At 40.4% G+C, this 27,407-nt stretch overlaps 1 protein-coding gene across 3 annotated transcripts in view; it reads left to right on the forward strand.

Annotated features, from left to right (window-relative positions):
• STARD3NL (STARD3 N-terminal like) overlaps positions 1 to 27,407 on the forward strand; it is a 50,070-nt gene that overhangs the window by 13,611 nt on the left and 9,052 nt on the right. For all 3 annotated transcript variants that reach the window (XM_027123958.1, XM_027123959.1, XM_027123960.1), the window contains exons 2-6: positions 12,649 to 12,931; positions 20,150 to 20,227; positions 22,929 to 23,006; positions 25,177 to 25,230; positions 25,345 to 25,462. In XM_027123958.1, the coding sequence (XP_026979759.1) occupies positions 12,707 to 12,931; positions 20,150 to 20,227; positions 22,929 to 23,006; positions 25,177 to 25,230; positions 25,345 to 25,462 (553 nt within the window). In that variant the 5' untranslated portion in view covers positions 12,649 to 12,706. The remainder of the gene's footprint in view (positions 1 to 12,648; positions 12,932 to 20,149; positions 20,228 to 22,928; positions 23,007 to 25,176; positions 25,231 to 25,344; positions 25,463 to 27,407) is intronic.

The following is a 27,407-nucleotide window of genomic DNA, read 5'->3' on the forward strand; positions in this document are numbered from 1 at the left end:
AGGTTAAGAATTTCTAAGAATAAGGGAATTCTCCTGCATAATCAGAATACTAGACTATAATCAATTTTCCAGCTGTCTTTTGTAGCATTATCTTTTGGGTTTTTTGGGTTTTTTTAAATTCAGGATTCAGTCTAGACTTCTGCATTGCATTTGATGGTTGTGGCTCTTTATGCTTTTTTAAGTTTGAAGAGTATCCACACCGCTTTCCTACCTTTTGTTCTTGTTTTGGTTTTCAACACGTTGACTTCGCTCAAAATTCCAGAATACCTGTCTTGTAGAATGTCCCACCTACTGTGTTTGTTTGTTTCCTTATGGCTGAATTCAGGCTAAACATTTTTTGGCAAGGGAACATCATAATTGTTGTTATATACTTGTGACTGTATCACATTAAAAGGCATATAATGTCAGCTTGTTCTAATATTGGTAACGCTGTCTGATTACTTGGTACAGGTGGAGACTACCAGATCTCTCTACTATAAAGTCATATTATTCCCAGTGAAATTATTAAATATTCTGAGGGGTTACACTTTGAGACTATGAATATCCTATTCCCCAACAATGTTTTAATAATTTTAAGCATCCAGTAAAGATCCTTGCCCGAATCACTTACTCCAACTGGGGCTTACAAACTGTTGATTTATCTAATTTTATTAATTTTTTCTACATTCTTAATCTAACATTTGTTTCCTGTAAAGGAGAATTTCTACCCTCTCTTTTTTGCAATATTACGATGGACTCATGGAACTTCTTAATTTTTCCAACATAAATTCCAGCATTACAGTCATTATTCATTTTTATGTTCAAGTCACCCAATCTGACCCGCGGGAACTCGTCACAGCCTACACAATTTTGTGTTTTTTTTTTAATGATTATGGCTTTTTGTGCCTTCTCTTAAGAAATCTTTGCCTACAAAAAGGTTTTAAAAATATTCTCCTGCAAATTCTTATATCAGCTTTATATTTTTAGCTTTTTTGCCTATGATCCATCTTGAATTATTTTTTGCATGGTTTGAGATTCATGGTTTTTTTCAATTTTGATATCTGGTTGTCTCAGCATCATACTTTCTTTTCTTGTTGGATTGCTTTGACATCTTTGTCAAAAGTAAAATCATATAAGTGTGGGTCTGTTTCTAGACTCTTCCTTATGTTCCACTGATCTATTTGTTGATCCTTCTGCTAGTGCCACACTGCCTTACTGAAGTGTTATAGAAAATCTTTAAGTAGTGTGTCTTCCAATTTTGTTCTTTTTCAAGATTGCTTTGGATATTCTCATTTCTTTGCATTTCTGTATACATTTTAGAATTAGCTTATCCGTTTCTACCAAAAAAGCTAGATTGTCTTAGAAAGAATTCCACATCCTAAAATCATGTGTTACTTACCACAATTTCTTCTGATTGGGATTGAGTTGAATCTATAGATCAATTTGGGGAGAATTGAAATCTTAACAATATGAATTCTTCCAACCCATAAACATGGTCAGCTCTCTGTTTATTTTCATCTTCTTTGATTTCTCTCAGCAGTGTTTTATCGCTTTACAGTGTTTTATGTTTTTGGTGCTATTTTAAAAGCATTCCACCCCCTCCTCATTTCTTCCTACTCCCAACTGCCTAGAATGGAGGGATCGGTAAACAGGTGAATCACAACATTCTGAATAAGCTATTTTTTTTTGTTTTCTTTTGTTTTTTGATGTTTTGTTGTTTTGTCTTATTTCGTTTTTATCTAAAGTAGATTGAAAATAATCTTGAGGCAGCATGATCGATGTCTGTGTACACTATTTTCTGATAGGGGCAGAGAGGTGTAGAAGAATGAGGGGAAGCAAAAGCCTCCCTGAGAAAGTGACCTTTGAGTTAAGGCTTATTAGGATGGCTAAGAGTCTTAGAGATAAGGAAAGTAGCACTCAAGGTAGGGAGAAAAATACAAGCCGGGGTTGGTGAGAATGTGATTCCTTTAGGGAACTGCTTGTGGTTTGTAGTATGGTGAAATGATTCTGGAGAGGTAGGCAGAAGTAGGCCATGTGTTAGGTTAGGCAAGGTTAAGGAATTTGAGCTCTACCTGAAGGTCCCAGGAAACTAATAAATGATCTCATAAATTTAATTTGATCCTCTAAAAAATCTACAGGTGTTGGGTGAGAATTACCTTAGTTTATCAATACATTTATTTTTCTAGTGTACCTTGACTTGCTTTGCCCATTTTTCTAATTGGATTTAAGGTTTTTATTATCTGTCTTTCAATACTCTTGTTTTGCTTCTAATGTTTTTGAATAGAGAAACTTGATTTTTACGTATTCAGTTCTGTTTTCCATTGCAGATTGTCTTAGAAAGAATTCCACATCCTAAAATCGTGTTATTTACCACAATTTCTTCTACTATGTAAACCATACAAACGATTTTGCTTTGTTAGCTTTTTAATAAAATCTTCAGTATATTTTGATAAGTAGATTTCTTTCTCCATGTACTTGAATGACTGGTTAATAGTTTTATCCTTTTGCAACTGAATTTTGATGGTATCTTTATCATCTGTAGATATTTTTCGGTTTACACAAGTTTTTCCTTGCAGAAAAGCTTAGGGAAGTACAGGCCCCACAGTGGCTTATTGGTAATGAGTTTTCCCTGGCCGTCAGTGTTTTTATTATTTTTTAATTGAACTAATGCTTAATATTTTGGAAATTTCCTATGACAGTTAACGTTTCTGGCTTCTACGGATAAATAACAGTATCCTCTATGTCCACACGTTTGGCCCTGGAATATTGGGCATACGCCCCCCTCCTGTTTGCCGGTTGTTCCTTGTCTCCCAGCACTGACTGTCAGATGCCCATTTTTGTTCAGCTTACTGTGGTGTTTTTTGCAATATCACATATTTTTCCCTAGGTCTCTTTCAAAGCCTGGACAATAAGAGACTTGAGAGAGACACATTTTAAGAAAAGTGGAAGGTAGTGGATATCTATGCGGAAGTGAAGAGTAGTCAAAACATACATAATTTCAAAGCTTTTTGGCTCAAATAAGTTGTAAGTTGTGTTCATGTGTGCTTTCGAAATGCAGTGAAACATTTCAGTGGGTAAACAGAAATATTTGCCTTCTGATTAGGTTTAGTTGGTTTTTTTTTTAAATATGAGTTTTGACTTATTTTTGTGATGTTTCAGGAATACATTCTAATATGTGGGTCCTACTTGTGGGAGCTATTGTGAGGCTTAAATGACATAATGTATGTTAAGTACTCAGCACCAAGCCTGACTCAGTCTCAGTGTAAGGAAGCTATTGATTTTGTTAATATGTTAATATAAGGCATACACTATTACATAATATAATAGTATGTTAATAGGTGGGATAGGTTTGTACTTATGTTCTTTTGTTCTTGTTCTTGGTCAGATAATGTTAGGATTATGCTAGCTTTATTTAATGATAGGATAGATAGCTTTTCTTTCTTTTTAATGTTCTGGAACAGTTTATAGGATTTTGTTTATCTTTTATTTAAAATTTTGAAATACCTGTCATACTCTCTGACTCTCATTCCTTTGCTAGGTAATTCTTTGTCAACTTTTTCACTTTTCTTTTGGGGATGGTTCATTCTATTCAGGCGATCTATGTCTTCTTGATGTAATATATATATTTTTTCAGAGTATGGACTTTCTTTATGATTTTCAAATGTGATTAGTATAAAGTATCACTTACACTTTGAAAAATAAGCTCTCCTATTATGGGACTTGTATTCCTTTCCTAATCTCCCCTCCCGAATCTAGGTGTACCTATGTTCCCTTTTAAAAGACTAATTTTGGGGTTTATTTATATTTTTTAAATTTGTGGAAATGTTCATCCATGTGCAAAAGTAGAGGGTTTAATATAATGAATAACATTGTATTCATTCCTCAGATTGGAACAATTATTATTCTTCTTTTGGATTTATTTATTAATTGTACCCATTGTTTTTCTTTTTTATATTTTTTTCCCATGGGGATAGAGTTTTTGTAACTTTGTTGTTTAAATGCCTAATTCTTTAATTTTATTCTTTATTGAAAAGTAATTAGAGCACTTTAAGGAAGTGAATTTGATAATAAGCTTAACTTTGACAGCTTTCCACTGTCACTATTTTCTAAATAGTTTGTTTTAATTTTAAAATATTTTTATCTCAGTAGTTATTTTAGAAAATACTATGTTATAAATTTCTATTTTATGCATTATTTGTTCTGTATTTAGCTCCTAATTGCAAGGCTTACTGAATTAGATTTTTTTTTTTTTCCCGGTACGCGGGTCTCTCGCTGTTGTGGCCTCTCCCGTTGCGGAGCACAGGCTCCGGACGCGCAGACTCAGCGGCCATGGCTCACGGGCCCAGCCGCTCCGCGCCATGTGGGATCTTCCCGGACCGGGGCACGAACCCATGTCCCCTGCATCGGCAGGCGGACTCTCAACCACTGCGCCATCAGGGAAGCCCTAGATTTTTTTTTGATAGTCTAGTTTTATGATCAATTTTGTAAACATGGCATATCTTCAAAATAGCACATAGTCTATGGTTGTAGGGTTGAAAAAATAATTATCTATATTTAAAAAACTTACAGTATTCAAATAATCTGTATCCATGTTTGTATCTTTAAAATACTCAGTAGATTTTAAAAAGTAATCTTCAAAAACTTCCCATTTTGATTATAATCTATCACTAAGTAAGCTTTTGCAATTTTTTAGTTTTTTTTTTTTTTGAGTATAGTTGACTTACAATGTTGTGTTAGTTTCAGGTGTACAGCAAAGTGAATCAGTTATACACATACATATATCCACTCTTTTTTAGATTCTTCGTTTTTAAAGATGCATTTTGTATTTCTGTTCTTTCTGGTAAGGAATACATGGATACTGATTGGTAAATCTTAAACCTGATTTCAAACGTATTACACTTCTTAAATTTAAAAATATCAAATATTAGCTATACTTCCTTAGTTAAGAGTATATATATAAAAATCCTCAAAACTTAATTATACCTCTTGAGTCTTCAAAGTTTTTGTGTACTTATTAAAAATCTTTAGCTGAACTGTGTACCCTCCCCTGCTTTTTATTGAGTATGAACTCGTAATCATACCCAAATACTTACAAGTCAGATTTAAAATAAGCAAATATTGGATCACCGTTGCATAATCAAGTTCAGTTACTATAGCTTTGGGTTAAGCTTGGTAACTGTCATGTACTTAATAATTCTACTTAAGGAAAATTATTGATAATTATATGTAGGTTTTTAAAGAGATATTGGAAGAATACTGGAGTGATGAATACAACCTTTATATATTTCTCTTTTGAAACGTTACCACTTGCATACTATATACAGAATATGCTAATATTTTTTGGTGGCTAACCGTCACTAAAATGGTCTCTGGATGATATCTCTAGAAGCTCCTAAAGAGCAATTTTGTACGATAAGCCCGTTGAGGGTCGTCAGGAGACGTCCAGACGTTTATCTCCCAAAAAGCTTCTCAGTGGCATCACGTTGGTGACTTTATTAGGTTTGAGTCCAGCCATCTTTCTTGTTGACTGAGAAACCTCATTTGTCGGCTTGTGTAATCAGAGCCCAAGGAAGAGTGGCTCTTTCTCACATGGGTAAACTTACATCTCAGAATCTCCAGTGAACACCGTTAACTGCCGTGTAGACTGGATATTTATTTCAAGCTGACCATTCTATTGTCTCCCTATCACATTTTAATAAGAAGCACAGAATTGTGAAAGGTTGTGGGAGGCATGTAGGGAATTATTAAACTGTTCAGTGACAAAAGGCACTGATGATACCCTGATGCCATCACACTAATGATAGGAATAGGAAGGCCAGTGGATTGAAGATACTTAAAATCAAACAGACAAGGTGTCCCCACTTGAAGAGTGCCAGACTGGGCACAGGTGCCATTTGCTTGTGACACTCCTTTTCCTGTATTTTCGGGACTGACCCACCCTCTTTCTGATGGGCACATTCCCTCTTCACCTCTTTAGATCTGAACATATGTCCTGTCACCTTGTTCTTATGTCTTGGCCTACGAGCCGTTTTGCTTCTTTAAGGGCAGAGCACATCTACTCTGATTCATTATGTGCAGATTTTATGGTTTAACTTTCAGAGGGCAGTATTATTTCAATTGTTTCAACATTCTCTCCCCATTGTAGTCCTGATGATATGAGCAAATCTATAAAAAGCCTAGCAGAGTTTCATACATACACATAGATCTTTTTCTTCTTGCTTTTTAAAACATTTCACTCATTTTCAGTTGGAAAATCAATAGGAATCTGCTGGAAAAAATTTGATTCCTTGATTCAAAGTTTTTTCTTTAAAGTAATGCCAAACGGTTGGGTGATTTTAGATGCTTTAAAAACATTTTTTTTACTTATTAATTTAAAATAACTTTATTTTCCATATTTCTTTATCCAGTAATTTCCTATTGCTACAACTACTAATCTGGATGTGATGCGTAGGTGGTTTAAAATTCAATCCAATAGTCTAGATTTTAGAAATGTTTTCTAGACGTTCTATTTAACTTGTAATACATAAAGCGTAAAGTAAGCCAGGGCTGTTTTGAAATGTGAACATAATGGTAGCAGACATTTGCCAAAGACAGGTTTGTTTGATCTTGATTTTATTAACCTTCCTGTAGTGCTTCATCGTGATAGTTCTCCAGCCCAGGAAGCTGGAATGTTACACAAATGCATCAACTCCCTAACCTCAGCCACTGCCAGGCTTTCTAAAGACACTTTCATCAGAGTTATACCAGGTCTTTACCTTCCAAGGTAAAATGGACATACCTATAGCATCAGTACCATGAAGAAGTCCAGGATGATGAATCATACCTTTTTTTGTTGCTTAGAACATCTTTACCACAAACCAACTTTATGATGTTTTAAAAACATAAGCGGATCATTTAAGAAGACACTAAATAAAAGTTTTTAATTTATGAAAGTTTGAATAGTTGGTTGAATCTGACGTGTAGATTTCCCAGGTCTTCTTAGGCGTGCAGAACTTTCCTTCTCTCATACTTTAGAATAGGAAGGTTGTCTTATTATGTGTTTCTGTTGCTGTGGATTAGCTTCCTTCCCACAGCTCTCTCTTCTCTCTGCATGTTTACTTCCAAAGCATCTGTGTTTGTTAGTTATCATGCCTCTTTATCATACTGGCAAAGTATGTTTGTAAATGTCGGGTTACTCCCTGACATACGATTCCCGTTCTCCACTTCTAGCTGTTTCATTTTGGAAACTGTGGGCTCTACACAGAGCTTTTAAAAACCATCATAAACCAGGTCTCGTAACACGTGGTGGGCCTTGCAAGAAGAGAGTCAGATTGAGGTGCTTCTTGCCCCCAGAGGAACCCAGACCCGGGGTAGAGTGGGCACAGCTGGGGCAGCTCATGTCTTTAGGGACAAATCCAATGACTGCATCCCAGGGGCCATTTGAACACCTTCTGATGTCCCTCCTGTTTCCTTCTAGGAATCTGATGGAGAGGGTCCCTCCTGTTTCCTTCTAGGAATCTGATGGAGAGGACAGAAGTGGAAGACCCGAGTCTTAATTCTAAGATATATCTTGAAATATCCCTCAGATGGGTGTGTCCTTATATAATCTACGTAGGCCTCAGCTGCTACCTTTTTGTTTTTTTCATCTGTAAGCAAACATTTACTTCAGAGGCGAGAATAATTTCGGCAACATAGATGAAGAAAGCTTTTTTTTTAATTTATTTATTTTTGGGTGTGCTGGGTCTTCATTGCTGAGTGCGGGCTTTCTCTGGTTGCAGCGAGTCGGGGCTTCATTGCAGTGCGTGGGCTTCTCATTGCAGTGACTTCTCTTGTTGCAGAGCATGGGCCTCAGTAGTTGCAGCACACGGGCCCCAGAGCACGCGGGCTTCAGTAGTTGTGGCGCGCCAGCTCAGTAGTTGTGGTGCGCCAGCTCAGTAGTTGTGGCTCGCAGGCTCTAGCGCGCAGGCTCAGCAGTTGTGACACACGGGCTTAGTTGCTCCGCGGCATGTGGGATCTTCCTGGACCAGGGCTCGAACCCGTGTCCCCTGCATTGGCAGGCGGATTCTTAACCACTGCACCACCAGGGAAGTCCCTGAAGAAAGCTTTGAAAGAACAAGAAGAGACACAATCTGCAGGTGTAGGATTCTCTTTGCCTGTCAGACGACAGGGGAATAGATCAGAGTGGCAGACTCAGATGACTCCAGGCTAGGTCGAGGCTGAGGCCAAGTGGAGAGTGCGGGCTCCATCTAAAGAGTTCAGCATCTTCTTGGCTTTATTCTTATGGTAAGGGAATGCAGGCCTGGCTATTCTGTGTCTTTTAACTTTTCCAGAGAAGCTAGACATCTGGAATTTTAGATGAAAGATCATTATTTAAAATGTTAGCAATTAGTTCAAGATCTTTAGAAACACCGTACAAGACCAAGCAAAACATGTCTGTAAGCCAAATCTGCTCCACTGGCCTTTGGAAAAGATGATAAATATTTTTAGCGTCTGTTATTCTCAATTCTCTCTCTCTTGGAGGAGAACATACAGTGTCCTGCTGTGGCCGGAAGTAATACAGAGGAGAAGCCTGGGTGCCTGGGTTGAGAGACTTGGTTTGGCCGCCCCAGTAGGTGCCCAGAGGCCCTTTCCACTTCTCCCAGGAGAGACTGTGGGACTTCTGTAAAATGCTAGCAGTGGTAGCTACTGCGCTATAGCAGCTGCTGTTTACCATCTGGGTGGTATCAATTCTGTGCTGAAGCAGATGGAGCTGAAGTTTTGGCTTAGCTTTGCTAAGATTATTTTAAACCAGCCTGGGGACCAGTGCAGTAGTAACATCTCAAAGATGTAAGCTATTCTTTCTGGAAGCAAAAGGATTTCAGGTTTTTGGGTTTTCCCACGTGCACAGGGTATCATCATTTAGGAAGCCACCAGTATAGATATGGTAGAATTTTTCTCCAGTTCTAGCAGTGTGGGATTAAGGGAAGAGAATACGGCAGAGAGCTGTGTGTGTTTGGGCTGTAAGTACTGCTGAAGTGGCCCTCAGGTAAGGCAACAAGACCACCTGTGCCTGAGCTGTGCTGTGTCACGAGAGCCACCTGTGGAAAAATAAGACTGGATTACAGGTTTTTGCTAATTGCAGAATCAGAGCGTGCATTGGAAAAATTAATATTCATCAATCAGCCTATTTTTTGCTAATTATAACACAGAACCTCTACATCTCACATGGCTCCCCTTTGAAAAGCTGATGGAAGCAGCAGTCTCCCTTTCTAGAAAACTACAGGCAGTAAAGGAAATATTTTAGGCTTTGTGAACCACGTAGTCTCTGTTGTGACTGTTCACCTCTGCTGTCTTCCTGTGAAAGTGTCCATAGCAATCGATACCAACCATAGGACTGCATGTGGTAGTATTCTAATACAACTCCGTATTAAGAAACAAGCAGCCTGCAATACTTGACTTACAGGCTATAGTATGTTGACTCCTAGTTTAGAGCATTGACAGCTGTGGTAGATTGGAGTATTTCTCAGCAAATGTCCACTTACCTTCTGCTCCTCTTTGGATGGAATGTACATCTCAGCTCCATGCCCTCTGGGCTTGGCCTTGAGATATATTTGACCTCTAGAATGTGAACAGAGATTGCAGTGTGTTTACATGGTCGAGCTTGTCTCCTGTGCTCTTGCCATTTGCCGTGAAGAGAACATGTAGTTTCTCCGTGACTACTTCCCCACGTAGTCCTGGTCCAAGGGGAAAGACAAACAGGCAGCAGACTTAGACGCAACACAGTTTGAAGCCAAGCTCTGCTATCCACTACCTGAAGCAGAGTTGCCAGCTGGGCCCAGACTAGACCAGCTGAACTGCAGGCACCCTGCAGACGCATGAGCTTGAGAACACATGTAGATTGTTTTAAGCCATTGGGTTTGGGGGTAGTTTGTGAGCACAGCATGACTGTAGAAATAGCTAGCCAATATAGAGGAGGATAGTTACCCATCCAGATAAAACAATTATGATATGAATCTCTTTTTCAAAAACCAAAATAACAAAAGAGGATGCTCATCTCCTTACACAAATTCCAGTAAAAGATAAGGGGATGGTTTTCTTTATTTTATAATTCTCCACCCCACTCCTTATCACCTTCCCCCCTCCCCATGCTTCTTCCATAGTTGGAATAAACCCTGCATTGTAGATTCAGTCTCCTGGGGTACAGCTAATCAGAACTTAATACCCTCTTTAGAGAGGCATAGCTTTCCTCAAGCCAACCCCAGAGAGGACTCAGTACAAGAACTGGATATTTAATACTTTCAATATTATATCTGGGAAAATATCCAAGCTTTTCTTCAGAAACAAACAGTGTGGTCTCCTCAGTTCAGCAGAGCTTTTTGAGAGCCCGCTCGGCGTTAGTGTCTGGGCTAGATGCTAGACAGGATTTATGCAGTCAATATCTGTTTTGTTCTTGCTGTGTGCTGTGTACTGAGGTAGTCCCTGGGGACACAGGGATGTGCAAATCAAATTCAAGGCCTTCAAGGAGCACTCCAGCTAGCAGGAGGGCGGGCAAGTAAGTGGATAATTAAGGCACAGTGTGGTAAGCGGTACCATAAGTGGCATATCCACAGTCCTAGGGGAGCTTGGAGGAGATGCACTTGGCCTTGCGTGGGGATTGGAATGTGGGGAGCATTTCAGGAAAGTCTTCTTGAAGGAATTGACACTTGAACTGAATCTTTCTGAAGGACATGGTTAGGATGAAATCCTATCATTGTAGAGTAGAAAGAGGCTTTAGAAGTATCTTCCTCTTGACACATTAAAATGAAGCTCTCCCTCCCTTTTAAAATTTGCTTCTGTCCCAGACAGAGATCAGTCTGATTAGAGTCAGGCTGCTGAGAGCAATCTGTGCAGTGGGTAACTTTATCATTGAAGCTATTGCAAGTAGTATCTATACATTCTAGCTAATTAGAAGTTATATATACACACGTCTGAAAAATAATGTAATGATTCTCATTTCCCAAGTCAGGTGTACAGCATTGTATGATGTCAGTTTTTTAGTTGGAAATAGCCTCAGACTTCTGGGGTGGGTGTTTTTCTTTGTTGTCCTTTTTATTCATGAGGGGTGGGCTCAGGAAAGGAGGAATGGGTGAGACTAAGAAGATGATCCAATTACCTTGCAAATGATTTTCTTCCTAAAAACAGTCCTCAGTTTGAATTGTGAACTTGTTGATTTTTCTGTACAGTCTAGTGGCTTTAAATCATTGATACGACAATAAATTATCAAACAGTGAGTACAGCCGTGGTAGCACTACTCAGCCCAAGAAAGAGGACTGGACCAAGCTTGCACCCTCTTGTCACTTTTCCTTTCCTCTTGCTCTAAGGTAATCACTGACCCAGCCTCTAATGACATAGATCAATTTTTGCCTTGAAGGTCTACGGTTAAGTTCCTATAGATTTCCAGAAGTAGGGTTACTAGATCAAGCAGTATGATTATTTTAAATTATCATAGTTCAAACTACATAACGAAATTGCTTTCAAAAATGCTATGTCATTAAATCACCACATTGTATGAAAATGTGGAAAGGACTTTTGTTCCTGAGTGTGGGGAGGGAGAGAATTGAAGGTCAAGTGTGAAGATACAGAGTTCTGGACTGTGCATAGGACCAAATGGGACCATATTACTTTAGGGAAATTCCAGCAATGTTCTGAAATTGTATTTTACCCACCTGGAAAATGTTCTTTCTACTGGACATTGTCAGTCATTGTGGCAGAAGGGAGAGCAGGGTGAACCATGCGCTGGTTCTTAAGATCTGGACGCAGGTAACACGCATTACAGTGGCCACATTACACTGGCCAGAGAAAGGCACATGAATTCAGTAGAGCCAGGGGTATATAATCCTCCCATAGGGCGAGGTGGTGTAGGAAGGGAAACTACAATGTTTGGCAAAGAAAAATACCATCCATCATACTCTCTATTTGATGACTTTGCCTCATCCATGAGGAGATCAGATCATTCAGATCGCCAGCCTTTTATTATAGAAGCACATGCTGGCCTTGCGGGGATGGGAGTCCTGCGTCTCCATATAGGACTATGATTGTTGCAATTATCAGTGGGGTTATAATGGTAAACTTTTTGAGGTGTGCGTACTTCTTTTCCAAGAAGAGGCCCAGAAACATGCTTATTCATTAAGAGGTAATGGAAATGCTAAATTGGATTTATTAGATACCTGTGGTGGAAAGCAATTCCTCTTTAGGAAACAGATTTTTTTTTATAGTGGGTTTACACGTTCTGGTTACATGCTCTCTGGGAAGCTATTCAGTAAATGTTTTCCTAGTCCATGGGTAGTGACACTGACAGAACTGTAGAGGTTTTCTCCCTGGCACAGCAAGGGAGCTGGCTTGGCTGGGTCACCCAGAGGCTTGCTCCAGGTTCCAGGCACACCTGTCTGTTGTTAACTGCCTGTTTTTACCGTATACTACTTACTATAAATTTGCATTCTTCTTTACTGACAGTCTTTCCCATAACAGCTTTTTTGGTATTGATAGTATTGATGGATAACATCAAGAATTGCTTCTCATTTCTCTTTCTCTCTGTATCTTCATCAAGACAGAAATGTCTTCAGTTAAAAAACCCTGATGCTTAGTGAGACAGGCAGTCACACGGGGCAGGGGTAGCACTGTGGTATCAGGTGGGCTCTGATTTAACGTGCGTTTCTCTTTCATTCCCCAAAGATTTCTTCTCTCTAGGGATGGTGAAGTTGGAGAGGGGCTCCTTTAACCCTTCTGCAGGATGAACCCTGTGCCAGAAGACATGGAGAACGCTCTCATGGGGAGTCAGAGCTCGCACGCTTCCCTGCGCGACGTCCATTCCATCAACCCCACGCAACTCATGGCCAGGATTGAGTCCTATGAAGGAAGGGAAAAGAAAGGCATATCTGATGTCAGGAGGACTTTCTGTTTGTTTGTCACCTTTGACCTCTTATTTGTAACGTTACTGTGGATAATAGAGTTAAATGTAAGTGGTTTTTTTTTTTCATGACATTATACGAATTGTTTCCAGAGACAAAAACAAAACAAAACAAAACAGTTTTCTTATTTTTCTCATCATTTCTGTCTCATTTTCGTGAATTTCAACTTTTTTTCAAATGAGGCACCATTGGTCTTCTCCAGCTGATTTGGACCTTTCTTGTTTTTTTATGGTTATTATCAATATTTAAGAAGAACCTGGTTAGTTTAAAATTCACTGTGTCTGCAATTATGAAAGTTGAATTCTTGGGGTTTTGCTCTATAACAGGAGTTGGCAAACTGCAGTCTGAGAGCTAAATTCAGGTGGCCTGGTTTTATAAATAAAGTTTTATTGGAACACAGCCCTGCCCATCTGTTTACATATTGTCTGTGGCTGGCTTTTGTGCTGAGTGGTTGAGTTGAGTAGTTTTGACAGAGTCCATCTGGCCCACCAAGGCAAAGTTTTTTATTTCCTGGCCCTTTTCAGAAAAAAACTGCTAATCACTGCTTTAAAAAATGTAACATGCTCCTGGAATATGTTTCAAATGTTGCATTTACTTTCTAGTTCCCATATTTAAGATTTTGCATGCCCTTATTTTTTATTTTTTTGCAAAAGATTATTTGTTCATATTTTATCAAAAAAATATCCTAGGGCTTCCCTGGTGGCGCAGTGGTTGAGAGTCCGCCTGCTGATGCAGGGGACACAGGTTCATGCCCCGGTCCGGGAGGATCCCACATGCCGCGGAGCGGCTGGGCCCGTGAGCCATGGCCACTGAGCCTGCGCGTCCAGAGGCTGTGTTCCGCAACAGGAGAGGCCACAACAGTGAGAGGCCCACGTACCACACACACAAAAAAATCCTAGAGGCATTTGAAGTTTTGTCAAATTTATGTGGTTATATTGCCAAATAATTGTCTAGACCAGTACTATCCAATAGAAATAGAATGCAAGCCTCATGTAAGTTCTCTAGCTGCTACATTTAACAACAATAAAAATAAGCAGGTAAAATTCATTTTAATAATACATTTTATTTAACCCAATATATCTGTTTTCTCCAAAGCCTCGGCTTTGACTGTTTACATTCCTTACCAACAAATAGGTGAACTCTTCCAGAATGCTTCCTCCCAAGCAAAAATTGTCTGTTTCCTTCACTTTCAGCAGTTCATTTATTTCCAAGAAACATTTGCTAAGGCCTGGGAAGCAATAGTTATTAGCTAGTGTTTATTATTAAGAGGTTACTCTTTGCTAGGCATGGTGCTAGGTGCTTTTAAGAAATTTATTAAAATAGAGAAAATATGAAAGGATGCTGAGATTCCTGTTGGAAAATGATTTTTAATTTTGCCTCATGATAGAAAGAGTTAATGTCTTAATCTAAACTCTGATTAATATTCTGATTCATAGCAGCAATTTTAGTTCTAGATTCTAGACTCTTAATAATTAGCATCATTGGATTCATTTAATTTCATCATAAATTCTAATAGAGTAATAAAACTTCATGAAAGCAGATATATACTTATATTAGAAAATTTTAAAAATTTAATCAAGAGAAGATAGATTTTTCCCAGAATCAAGGTCATATGCAGCACAAATCTACTGTTAAGTTTCTGTTTATAGATTTTTCCTTCTGTTAATCTAGCATTGTGGGTATGCCTTAGTTTTGTTTCAAACCAAAAAAGCCAGTGATATGACAACAGTAATTTAAAATGTCTCTTTTAACCATGTGTTCCATGTGTACACATTAAAGAATATATTTAAATTGATATATTTTAAAGGAGTAATATGTTTTCAAAACCAGCAGCTGTAGCATGAGAGATGAAAAAGAAATGCATCTTTTAACAGGAAAGCTTAGCAGCAGTCTTAAGGAAGCACACTTAAAATTATTGCAGTGACAGCACAAAATCGAGGCATTCATTGGTTTGCCACTAATATGACCACTGAGTGTGCACTTAAGTTAGGGAAGCTATGGGATGGGGCCGTGGTGGGTTACGGGATTACACTACTCACTTCCCTCCTTTCTTACTGCTTCAAGGAAATTGAAATGGAAGTGAAGTAAGTGGGATGCACCCTGTTTCATTCATCATAAGCAATCTGTTGCCATCCACATGCAACATTTTATAAATGAAAAATCACCAGACCTAGCAATTAAGAAATTTGTTTCTATCCTCACTTTTCCACTGACTACCAGTTTCCCCATTTGTAAAAAGAGTATATGATCTTTGAGACAGTATATCATGACTTTCTTAGCAAGGCTGTTTAAAAAAAAAGAAAACATTTAACTTTCTAGTTCTATTTGTTTTGAATTGTCAGCCCTGACCCGGGTTTTTCATTACACACTGTACCATCCCTTTTTCTTTTGTTGTCTGTCTCTGTAAATCTCTGATCACTCGGATCCACTGTTATTTTCACATGACTATACATTTACTGAGTGCCGAGACATAGGCTTCTGATTCTGGTGTTGTAAGCTCCACAAAGAGCTACATGAGCTTTAAAGTTTAGCTGAGGAGGTGTAACAGATGATCTTATATTGCCTCCTACTGTTGGTCTTTAAAAGAGGAAAGAAATAGCATGAAGGGAGCTTAGGCCTTCAAAAGAGTATGGGGACCCAGCTGTTCTATGCAATCATAACAATAACCAAAATATTTTGCCTTCATATATGACTTCCAACTTAGCCACTTTTCCTCCTGGCTCCAGGGAGCTGACTGGCGCCACCCCAGCCTGGTGTGCAGGGCCTAGGCGAGCTGGAGCGGCCTAAGAGCACCTTGGATCATTTTCCTGCTGGAAGACCTTGGGCCGGCTGATTTCTTTGTCTTTTTCTTTTTTTGACACTTTGGTTGAGATTATGGTTCAAGAAAGACCTTTATCAGTGCTCATTGCCTGTCTTCTTATTTTCTAACTGGTGTAGCAGAAAGTGGCAGAATGCTTCTAATTTGTCCCAGAGCTGTCATGGCCAACTCTGTGGCCTCAGGCAAGCCGTGTAACTTCTCTGAGCCTTGGTTTCTCAGTCAGTTAACTGAGCTAATACCTGTCTTGCCTTCCTTGTGAATTCTTGTGGGGAGCAAATAAAAAGATATATTCCACAGCCCCTTGGCAGTTACAAAGCTCTACGTAACTATAGATTATGTAATTTACTATTAGCTAAATAAATTCTATCCAGAAAGAGAAAAAACAAGTTGGTTATTAATCTCTCTCTATTGTTACACTTATGTTTCAGGTATTTATTATCCTACTGATTCTGATTCTGATTTTATTACCCCACTGTCATTATGTTCTATAGCTAAACTGTGATGACCCACGATAACAAAAACTCACTGGGAGAGTTCAGTGGCTTAGAATTATCTGAAGAGTGGAATTGGGGATAGAAGGGTGATCTAGGATTGGATGGTGGGACCAATAGGGAGAGGGTTTCGAGATGGAGGTGAACAGAAGCACTGAGGCAAGACTGTTGTGCTTATGCAGGTGTGTGTGTGTGTGTGTGTTTTGGATGGAACAAGGGCAGATGCAGAGAAAATATTAGCCTGGCTAGAATTAAAGTGCCTCTAGGAAATGAAATTGCCTAGGTAACCTGGTTCTAAACAATTGAAATTCTTAAAGAGCTACATGGAAGTGTTGGACTTACCTTAGTTGTGAGCTGAGATAGGTTCTAGAGCAGATTGAAAAACACGGTTTTGAGATCTTCCAGAGGTCACTGACTCGCATTCCACATTACATCACGAGCTACCTGCTGTGTCGATTTGGACGCTTAACTTGACATTGCTCCCCGACGACACATACACCCACTTCTTTATCAGTAAAAAAAATGCCCTGATGCTCAGGCCAAAGGTGAAGAATCATCCTTGATTGATTTGCTTGTTTGTTTTGTATTTCTCATGCCCCCTGTCCAATCTAAAAGTAAGTCCTGTCAAATCTGCCAGCAAAGTATACTCACAATGTGATCCCTTCTCTCCGTTTCTACCATTGCCACCCTCGACCAAGCCAACATTATTACTCATCCAAACTGCTGCACCCTGTCTGTGCCTGACCAGTTTGCCTGCTTCCACACTTGCCCTCCCCAAATCCATTCTCCTGATAGAATCCACAGTGACTCTTAAGAGTAAAAACATAAATCAGATGTTACTTTCTGTTTAAAACCCTTCATGGACTTAACCGGAGCACTTAGCATAGAGTCCAAATGCTGAAACTTGGCTTGCAAAGCCCCCCAGAAGCCAACCCAGACATCCTTTCCCACCCTCTGTTCCTGGCCCACCCAGATCAGCCAGACTTCTGTTCTCAGAATGGAACAAGCTCTCTTCTGTCTTAGACTTTGACACTAGTTCCTTCTATATGAAATGGTTAATTTCCTTTATCTTGATGTAGATTTCAACTTAGCATGCTGGTATCAGTTTAAATGTCACGAAGAGAAGACTTCCATGACCACCCAACCCAAAGGAGTCAACTATTATTCCATCACACTGTCCTGCTTCTGTCCTCTTTGTAGCACTGATTTTCTTATGTGTCTCTATCTCCACTTGCTAGCAGGGAAGGTCCGTAAAGGCAGATATATTGTTTTGTTTACTGGAGTATTTCCTGTGTTTAGAACAGTACTTGGCATTCACTAGGTGCTCAACAGGTATTTGGTGAATGGATCAAGATAATGGCCGTGGTTTGCAGATTAGGATAAATTCCGGGCAGACTGACCGTAAGAACGTAACTCAGAAACTGCTGAAGGAGCCCCATGGAAGGCGGTAGGAGTAGAAAAGGAGCAGCTAACTTGAGAGACATACTAAAGGAAGAAATATCAGACGATTTGTTGATAGGTTGATTTTATCACCCCCAGTATCCAAAGGTGACTCTAAGATTTCTAAGGATGGAGCCTAGAATAACAGTTACCAGCTTTGGCAGAACTCTGATTGGGAAGGGGTTCCATGTGAAACTAAAGATGAATCTGGGACATCTTGTGCTAGAGATGACGAAGATTTTGAAATAATTTAGAGTACAAGATGGGCTAGAAATGTAGATTTTAGATTTCTATATTTAAAGGCAACATGAAATCAGGGTCTCTTAAAGTATATATGGATACCGAAGAGAACCCTTTTCTACTGGCTAGTTATTGAATTGTTATCAGCAGCTTTAATTCCTGTTCTCTCAGCCAGGAGGGGTAACTTCTATGTGGTAGAGAACTCCTCTTTGCCATAGGCTACTTGGAATAATCTTTTGAAAAAATATGTTGGATATTGGTAAGTTTCCTCAGTCTGAAGAGACGTAGCAGTGAGACTAGATGGTTGGTTGGCTTTTAATTCTCCTTGCTCCCAGGTTTTCAATTCTATTCATTTGTAAAGGTCTACCTATAGTCAGGCAGGTCTGTAGGCAACCTGCACGAATTACACAGATGTCTAAGCCTCCTTAAGGAATTTAAAGAACAGAATAGTGTTTATGGTATACTCTATTTTCATAACAAGTACAGTTGACCCTTGACCCCAGCATGTGGGGGAGGGGGACAGTAATCTTTGTATAATCTGTAGCCAGCCCTCCGTATCCGAGCTTCCTCCACAACCGCGGATTCAACCAACCATGGACCATGTAGTACTGTAGTATCTACTATTGCAAAATATCCATGTGTAAGTGGACCCGTGCAGTCCACACCCCTGTTGCTTAAGGGTCAACTGTACTTGAAAAGGTATCTAAGGCAAGAGAATCCTTTCCTTATGGCAACTTTTATTCTAATTTGACCAATTAGCAAACCTTGCAAAGGTATTCCTTATTGATTTTTTTCCCCTTTTTTCTTTTACTCAGGTCTTGGGTTAATTGCCCTCTAATTTGTCCTTCTCAGACCAGCTGCACTGGTTTGCCAGGACCAACGATGTCTGTGCTCCAGATCAGAACCCTGAATTTACTGTTGTACATCATGTTCCCTATTAGCTAATCCACGGGCCCTCGCCTTATAGAGGGTCTGCTTAGAACGCTGCATTCGCTTCCTCGCATACATTCCCTTCCTTGATTAGTGTTCTATATAGTTCGATATGCAGAATTTTGAACTTGATCATTTAAAATTCATCTTGATAGGAGAATTGGGAGAGGACAGAAAATTTATCGTATTAGCTTTAATTTTCTTCATCTATAACTTTCTCACATAGGTCTAATCTGGTCCTTATTTTGTTATCTGTTCAAGTTAAAATATATATATACATATAAGTTGATAAGAGTGCAGAATTTTAAAGTGCTAGGAGCAACCAGGAGATTTTTTACACTTCTGTCCTGTGTCATGATAACTGTCGTCATGGATATGTGCTAAGAGATCAGGGAACCACTTGACCTTCCAAGACTTAAAATAGTGCAGTGGTCAGAAAGTGAGGGGAGCCCTGGATAAATGTTAATTTTCTTCTTTAAAAATATGTTTTGTATATACAATGGAATATTACTCAGCCATAAAAGAAACAAAATTGAGTTATTTGTAATGAGGTGGATGGACCAAGAGTCTGTCATACAGAATGAAGTAAGTCACAAAGAGAAAAACAAATACCGTGTGCTAACACATATATATGGAATTTAAAAAAAAAATGGTTCTGAAGAACCTAGGGGCAGGACAGGAGTGAAGACACAGACATAGAGAATGGACTCGAGGACACGGGGAGGGGGAAGGGTAAGCTGGGACGAAGTGAGAGAGTGGCATGGACATATATACTCTACCAAATGTAAAATAGATAGCTAGTGGGAAGCAGCCACATAGCACAAGGAGATCAGCTCGGTGCTTTGTGACCACCTAGAGGGGTGGGATAGGGAGGGTGGGAGGGAGAGAGACGCAAGAGGGAGGAGATATGGGAACATATGTATATGTATAACTGATTCACTTTGTTATACAGCAGCAACTAACATAACATTGTAAAGCAATTATACTCCAATAAAGATGTTAAAAAATAATAAAAATATATGTTTGTGTGATTGAAGACTTTATCTTACAAGAGAAAAAAAATAGTTTTCACATTTAACATTTCAGTTTACCAAATATGAACTACAAAAAACGGCATTGTTTGTCATTATATATTTATATTTGTTGAACAAATGAATTCAGAATTCAAGTGGGAAATGCTCTTCAGCATTTTTCTATTCGAATTATGAGCGTTCTTTTCTCCCATATTTTAATATTTCTGGGTTAGGAGAAGGCAGAAAAGTGTATGCAAAAATTTACTTGTATGTTCTCTTGTATTATTTTCACACATAACTCCCCTCATTTTTACTTCTTCCTCTCCTTCCCAGGTGAATGGAGGTATTGAGAACACGTTAGAAAAAGAGGTGGTGCAGTATGACTACTACTCTTCTTATTTTGATATATTTGTAAGTATTCTCTGTTGTAGGTTTCATTTTGGACATGATGAAACTAACCAAAAGGCAAATTTCCTGTCAGTAGACCTCAGATTCTATGCCATTCTTTTTTCCTCTTTTAAACATTATCTTTCCTTTTTCCTTATTCTTGGACCATTCAGTGCGCGCTCTCTCTCTCTCTCTCTTTCTCTCTTTCTTTCTCTCTCTCTCTCTCTCTCTCTCTCTCTCTCTCTTTCTAAGAAATTGCCTGGTCATCTCAAGGAAAAAAAAGATTAATGAGAAATACGGGAGCATAGCAGAAGAAGCCATTCTGATTTTCCTTTATTCTTTAAAATGGCTGAGATAGAAGCCACTGACAGACCCTAATCACTGAAAGGAAGATGCACCTGTTTATGTAATAACGCATGAAAATGCCATTCCTTTTCTGTCTTGAGATAGATTTCTGTGTATGTTTTTAAAAATAATTGTTTCATTTTTCCATAATAGGAGTTTTTGAGAAAAGTGATATATTGATAATCTTGGGCAAAACTAGTCAGTTGTAGAATTATATAGATGCAGTTATCTGTAGATGAGGCAGTATCTTTCCAGGACACACTGTGACTTTGGTTGGGTTTAATACATCTCACGGTATCTCTTTACAGGTGATAGTGTAAGTCAGTCAGTTTCTAACATTGTGTTAGACACGATATAGGCAATTAAAATTCATAAAGAATCCCCCCTAAGTTCATTTTAACTACTTTACTCACTATCTTTAGAAGCTGTGTGCACAACGGATAAGACCCTTGAAGTCAGAAAAACCTGGGTTTGATTCACAACACTATCACTCATTGTATATCTTTGACTATATTAGGTCTAAACTTCAGTTTCCTCATATGTGAAATGAAATCATCATCGTTCTGAAAAGTAAATGAAATACTACCTGGAAAACACTTAAGCCCAATGATAGGTATGTCCTAGGAGCTCAGAGACTCACCTGCAATCACGTTTATTATCATCATTAGTTTTGGATGAAGAGTATTACTGATTATATTTTCTAGTGGTTTTCATACTACTTTAAAAAGTCTTGTTTTATTTTCTTTTTCCCACACTCACTGCAGAAGTATGTGTGAGGAAAGAGATGGGGTTCCCAGTAAATAGAGATCAGTGTTCATGTCATCACCCCCTTGCAATCTGAGTAATTCCATTTTTATCTGTACGGTATGTTAGGGTTCCAATAAGATTGTTTTGAAAAAGTGTTTGGCTGCTACAGAATATTTGGAAAACCACTGATATAATTTAATCTCCTTTTCCAGATGAAGAAATTGAGTCTCATGGTTCAGTGTCTTGACCTACCCCAGGTCACTGAACTTGGTGGCAGAGCATGTGAGATCCCAAACCTCTTGATAATTTTTTCCTGTAAAACTGTTGACATAGAATAACAAAATGGACTTCTCTTTTCCCTTTTATTTCCCCTGTTGAATTTATCTTAACATAGTCTGAGCCAGGACTTACCGGGAAGCCAAGTTAATCCACTGGCCAGATCTCCAAGGATTGTCTGAACTCTGCTTGGGGAGTTAATGATATTGGACAAATAGGTGGGACCTATTGGCTCAGCTTGGAAAGACTGTCATGCCTGGCCCTGGAAATGGACACAGCCTCCAGGAAACCTTGGGATCTGGGAGACTTTGAGATAGAGGAATAAAGATTTATACTTTTGCCAAGTCCAGAATGCAGAGATAGGGGTAGGATACATAGAGAAACTAAATGGTTAGCAGATTATTAGAAAACACGTTTTTAATGAAAGCAGGAAATTAAAACAAAAACAACTGCAAAGTTCATTTACGTGAAAGGATCTTCAATGAGGTCACCCAGCCAGTGGCAGCAAAGAAGTTGTCAGCCTCCAGCCTTTCAGCAGTTGCGATTAGTGAGGAACTTTGGGCAGACCCCCTACCCTGAGGCATTGCTCCAGAGCCACCTGACTTCTCCCTACTCAGAATAAGTATGTTTTCCAAGTAAAATTAGTAAAGTTTTATTCCGTGTTTATTCCTTAGTAGAATTACTGAGACAGCTAAGGCATAGTGGATAAGCACCTGGTCTTTGGAGTCAAGCTACCAGGGTTCAAATCATGGCTTCCTCACTAAGAGTTGTGTGGCCTTGGACAATTTTTCTATCCATCTTAATGACAGTTGACTCACGGGATTGCTGGGCTGGGGGATTACATGGGATACTAATGCACATGAAAGTTTTCACAAAAGTCCCTGAACCACCCTGAAAAATCAGAGGGCAGGTCCTGGGATAGCAGAACTCTCCCAACACCCCAGTAACTCAGAGCTTTGCAGTGGACATCACTAAGAATCTGGTATCTTCCAAAAAGTCAGTATTTGTACTTGGAGTGAAAAGGTACTGGAGTGGAAACTTTCAAAGCATTTTCTCCAACCTTAAAAGGATATCAGAATATATATATATGGACTCAAATAGAAAGGAAAAATAAACATCTAACTATATATTCTTTTGTTGATAATGGGAAGTTAATTTGAATCCCTCTTTGGGCAGTGTTCCATAAATTCTAGAGCAGAGGATCCCAAACGCTGGTCTGTAGACCAGTACCCATCTGTGACAGTTTTCAGCTAAATCAGAATAATGAAGACACTTTGGTGGCTTCTTCCTGAAACCCAATGACTTTACCTTTGTGTATATTCCTTAAAACTTATCTTGTCTTTTCTTTTTAATACAGCTTTTGGCAGTTTTTCGATTTAAAGTGTTAATACTTGCATATGCCGTGTGCAGACTGCGCCATTGGTGGGCCATAGCGGTGAGTACGCCTGGTGAGTGGTCCCTCCCCTCCGATTGTGGTGGCTGGGGCCTGCTCACAAGAGGGCTGAGCTGGGGGCAGATGTGGATTCCATCTGGGTTGAACTCCACTTGCTTCTCCTGAGTCCCCGTACTCCACACCTCAGTAGGTTTCATTCTCCGGGGCTTCTTTCCAAACCTAATGAGTAACTAGCCTTGTCGCTATGGAGACTGAGACAAGTGAGGAATCTAGGGGCCGACCCGTGATTGTGGTCCAAGCATCAGCCCACCCTCTACCTCATTATGCAAACGAGAGATGAGTTCCGTCCCTCTGTCACGAAGCGATTTGCACAGTTTCCTCTCGGGTTGAAACTGCTTGGTGATTTTTCATGACTTGCTCTCAGCTTATTTTGATCACTGCCTTCCTCGCTGTGTTATCCCCCTCGCTCCGGTCTTAAAGGGGAAAGCTCCCTTTTTATGGTTGCCTTCGGGCTTCTTGAAGACAGTGGCAGTTTTTAACTCACCTCTGTTTCCTGGCCTTCAGCCCAGAGCTTTGGCACAAGCTCTTCACCCTCAATAAATATTTATTGATTGAGAGAAGAATTACAAGCATTTCTGCCTGAATTATTTTCCCTGTTTCCACGGACTTCTAAACAGTCACCTTGTTGAGAGCTCTAACGAGGCAGGGATATGGGGGGTGTTGAAGTCCTCAGACTGGAGAGACATGGGCAGGACCAATCTGCCGTCCTGCTTCTGGAAGGTGAGACCTCAGTCTGTGTGGGACCGGCATGGGCTTGTCCAGCTGGGCATGGGGTTGTGCACTGTCCTACGGGGGAGTCCCCCAGGGGCCGCATCTGCCTGGGCCATCTCTTCTGAGCATCCACAGAATCCCAGGGCTGCTGTCAGACCATCCGTTGAGTCCCAAGGTCACGGTTCATGGATGAGGGCTGACAGTTTCAGCCGGACTTGACTCCCTTTACTGTGTACGCTGTTGCCGATACCAAACGGCCGTGATGGTTATCCCTTACCCACCGTCTGCAGCAGCCCCAATTTGGGCCGTTCTATTCCAGTCTCCATGATGTGCACTGGTATTTGTCAGACCATCTGTCTCAGTGTTTGTTTCAGGAAAGTGGTTGACGTGCAATGAGAGTTTTAAGAGAGTTTCTTCAACCTCTTCTTTGAAATGATCAAAGGGACAGGTCAGATTTAGCACATCCATTTTATTGTTGTTGTTGTTGTTGTTGTTGTTTTTGCGGTACGCGGGCCTCTCACTGCTGTGGCCTCTCCTGTTGCGGAGCACAGGCTCCAGACGTGCAGGCTCAGCGGCCATGGCTCACGGGCCCAGCCGCTCCGCGGCATGTGGGATCTTCCCGGACCAGGGCATGAACCCGTGTCCCCTGCATCGGCAGGCGGACCCTCAACCACTGCGCCACCAGGGAGGCCCCATTTTATTGTTTTTGATTCTCGTTTTAAAAAACATTTACAGAGAGGGGGCCAGGCAGCTGAAAGGAGTCAGCTGGTACCTGAAGAGCACTTAGTGTCAGCCTGTAAAGTTAATTAGTATCAGAATGTAAGATGCCTCCCCTCCCGTGTTGTGTGTGTGTGTATGTGTGTGTCTGGCTGGTGTGTGTGTGTGTGTCTGCTGTGTGTGTGTATGTTTTGCCGACAAAACTAACTCTGCAACTTCGTCAACACTAAGCATGATGCCTGATGTTCCCCAACCTCCAACCTCCGTTTTGTCAGTTATGGCTGCCATTGGCACTCACTTTGGTCAGGTTTCATATTGCTACAAATATTAGTTGAAGGATGGAGAGACAAACCCCAGGTGCTGTGGGATTGTCTCTGGGCTTCCCTAGCCCTGGAGGAGCCTTGCCTCTATTTCACTGGTCCTTTCTCATATGCCGATAGCATCTTTGCATGTTGTACCCTCTAGTGGACAAAACAGAGTTTCCCAACACACAGCGTGTGGGTGAAGGGAAACCTCAAGCTGCCGGTCAGGGCTCGTGTGCCACGTGGAAGCCCACTTTGCCCCTGTCTGGTTTAGGGGATAGAGTGACATGGGAGGGAGCTGGGTAAGACAGACCCTTTCAGGCATTACCTGCTCCTGGCTCAGATGGGTCTCTTGCTTGAGGAAGGTGCCTTCAGAGTGTAAAACATCGAATTTGAACGCTTCTGGATTATGTGTCTTTCAGTTGACGACAGCAGTGACCAGTGCCTTTTTACTAGCAAAAGTGATCCTCTCAAAGGTATGGCTTTCCGCTTTTTCTGTGCCATGACCATCTGTACTGACACAGCTGCGTTCTCCAGGGTGAGCTCATGGTAACTGCGTTTCTCTCTCCTGGTCACGTCTGTTCTTCCAGCTTTTCTCTCAAGGGGCTTTCGGCTACGTGCTGCCCATCATTTCCTTCATCCTTGCCTGGATCGAGACGTGGTTCCTGGATTTCAAGGTGTTACCTCAAGAGGCAGAAGAAGAAAACCGTAAGTTTCTCTCCAAGTTCCCCTCCTGAGATTGGCCAGGCTGGGAGGAGGGGCTGCAGAGGTCTGTCTTTGTTTGTTTGTTTTAATTTTTATTTATATTGGAATAGAGTTGATTTACAGTGTTGTGTTAGTTTCAGCTGTACAGCAAAGTGATTTAGTTATACATATACATGTATCTATTCTTTTCCAGATTCTTTTCCCAGATAGGTTATTACAGAGTACTGAGTAGAGTTCCCTGGGCTGTACAGTAGGTCCTTGTTGATTATCTGTTTTATATATACTAGTGTGTCTATCTTAATTCCAACCTCCTAATTTATCCCTCCCCCCACCTTTCCCCTTTGGTAACTATACGTTCGTTTTCTAAGTCTGTGAGTCTGTGTCCCTTTTGTAAATAAGTTTATTTGTATCATTTTTAGATTCCACATATAAATGGTATCATGATATTGGTCTTTCTCTGTCTGACTTACTTCACTTAGTATGATAATCTCTATGTCCATCCATGTTGCTGCAAATGGCATTATTTCATTCTTTTTTATGGCTGAGTAGTATTCCATTGTATATATGTACCACATTTTCCTTATCCTTTCCTCTGTCCATGGACATTTAGGTTGATTCCACGTCTTGGTTATTGTAAATAGTGCTGCAGTGAACATTGGGGTGTGTGTATCTTTTCGAATTACGGTTTTCTCAGGAGTGGAATTGCTGGATCATATGATAGCTTTATTTTTAGTTTTTTAAGTGTACTCCATACTGTTCTCCATAGCGGCTGGAACAATTTACATTCCCACCAACAGTGTAGGAGGGTTCAGAGATCTGGCTTTGCATGGAGCTCTGGGTGCAGTTAGGCAGATCGCATGTCTCCACCCTGCAGGGCTGCAGGAGACATCGAGGGAAGGGTTGGAGGAAAAGACAGGGACAGGGTGTGGCTCCTCACTCCAGCTCTTAGGCCAGGCTTCCCCGGAAGGAAGTGTGAACACTGGTGGAAAAGACATTCCAGCAGCAACAACAGCCAACACCTCCTTCTCCTCGGACAGGTTGACCTTTTCTCCCTGTCGATAATAGCCGGAGGACACAAAGCATTTTGTGCCGAGATAGCAGTTCTACATAGAAGTCCTCCATTTTCCACAGCCTCCCATTGCCGTCCATCCCACAGGTGGTGCCTTTGAATGGGCCACAGTGTGAATAACAGCTGAGTGCCTACAGGGGGGTGGTTTGATGGGTTGCTGATGGAGATGGAGAGGAGGGAGTTAGCCAGCTGGAAATGTTCACCCATCTCAGGCTTTCCAGTCCTCTTCTGAGGAGCAGAGTGAGAGCTGACATTATGTAGTCATGAGTCCTGTCAAAGCTGTTATCATCTCCCTGTGTGGCTTCGAGCATCACTGAATATTCTCTGGGGAATCCAAATGATTGACTGAACTTTAGGATGAACTACGGGGCTGGAATTCTCCTCTGCATGATGGCCTTAGTGAAAGCCTGTACATCCCACCTGCCCTCTTAGAGGTGATATAATCAAAGTTTAATGCAGAGACCCGGGCAGTTTCAAGACATGCTGTTTTTATGCTCTGTCAGTCATCTGGCTGGATTTGCCCTGCCTAATAGGAAAAAAAAAATTCTTGTGTCTTATAGAAAGTTAAGCATGATTGTAACCTCAAGATACAGCAGAAGGGAAGATAACCTTGCAAGTGGTTTTATTTTTCAAAAGCTCATATACAAAGAAGACATCTAGAAGAAAAAAATTATACTTTCAAGTGTAGATTTTAAAACACATTAATCAGACCAAGATCCGTCTTCTATTCTGCGCCCTCTGTTCCTTTATGAAAATGTATTGTGAAAAGGGGACAAATAAAGCTAACGGAAGCCACTTTTTAAAAAGTTGTAAATAGAGGACTTTCCTGGTGGTCCGGTGGCTAGCACTCTGCGTGTCCACTGCAGGGGGCACAGGTTC

The sequence above is a fragment of the Aethalodelphis obliquidens genome, unplaced genomic scaffold (genome assembly GCF_003676395.1).
Source record: "Aethalodelphis obliquidens isolate GAN/ISIS:26980383/991018 unplaced genomic scaffold, ASM367639v1 scaffold27, whole genome shotgun sequence".
NCBI classification, from domain to species: domain Eukaryota; kingdom Metazoa; phylum Chordata; class Mammalia; order Artiodactyla; family Delphinidae; genus Aethalodelphis; species Aethalodelphis obliquidens.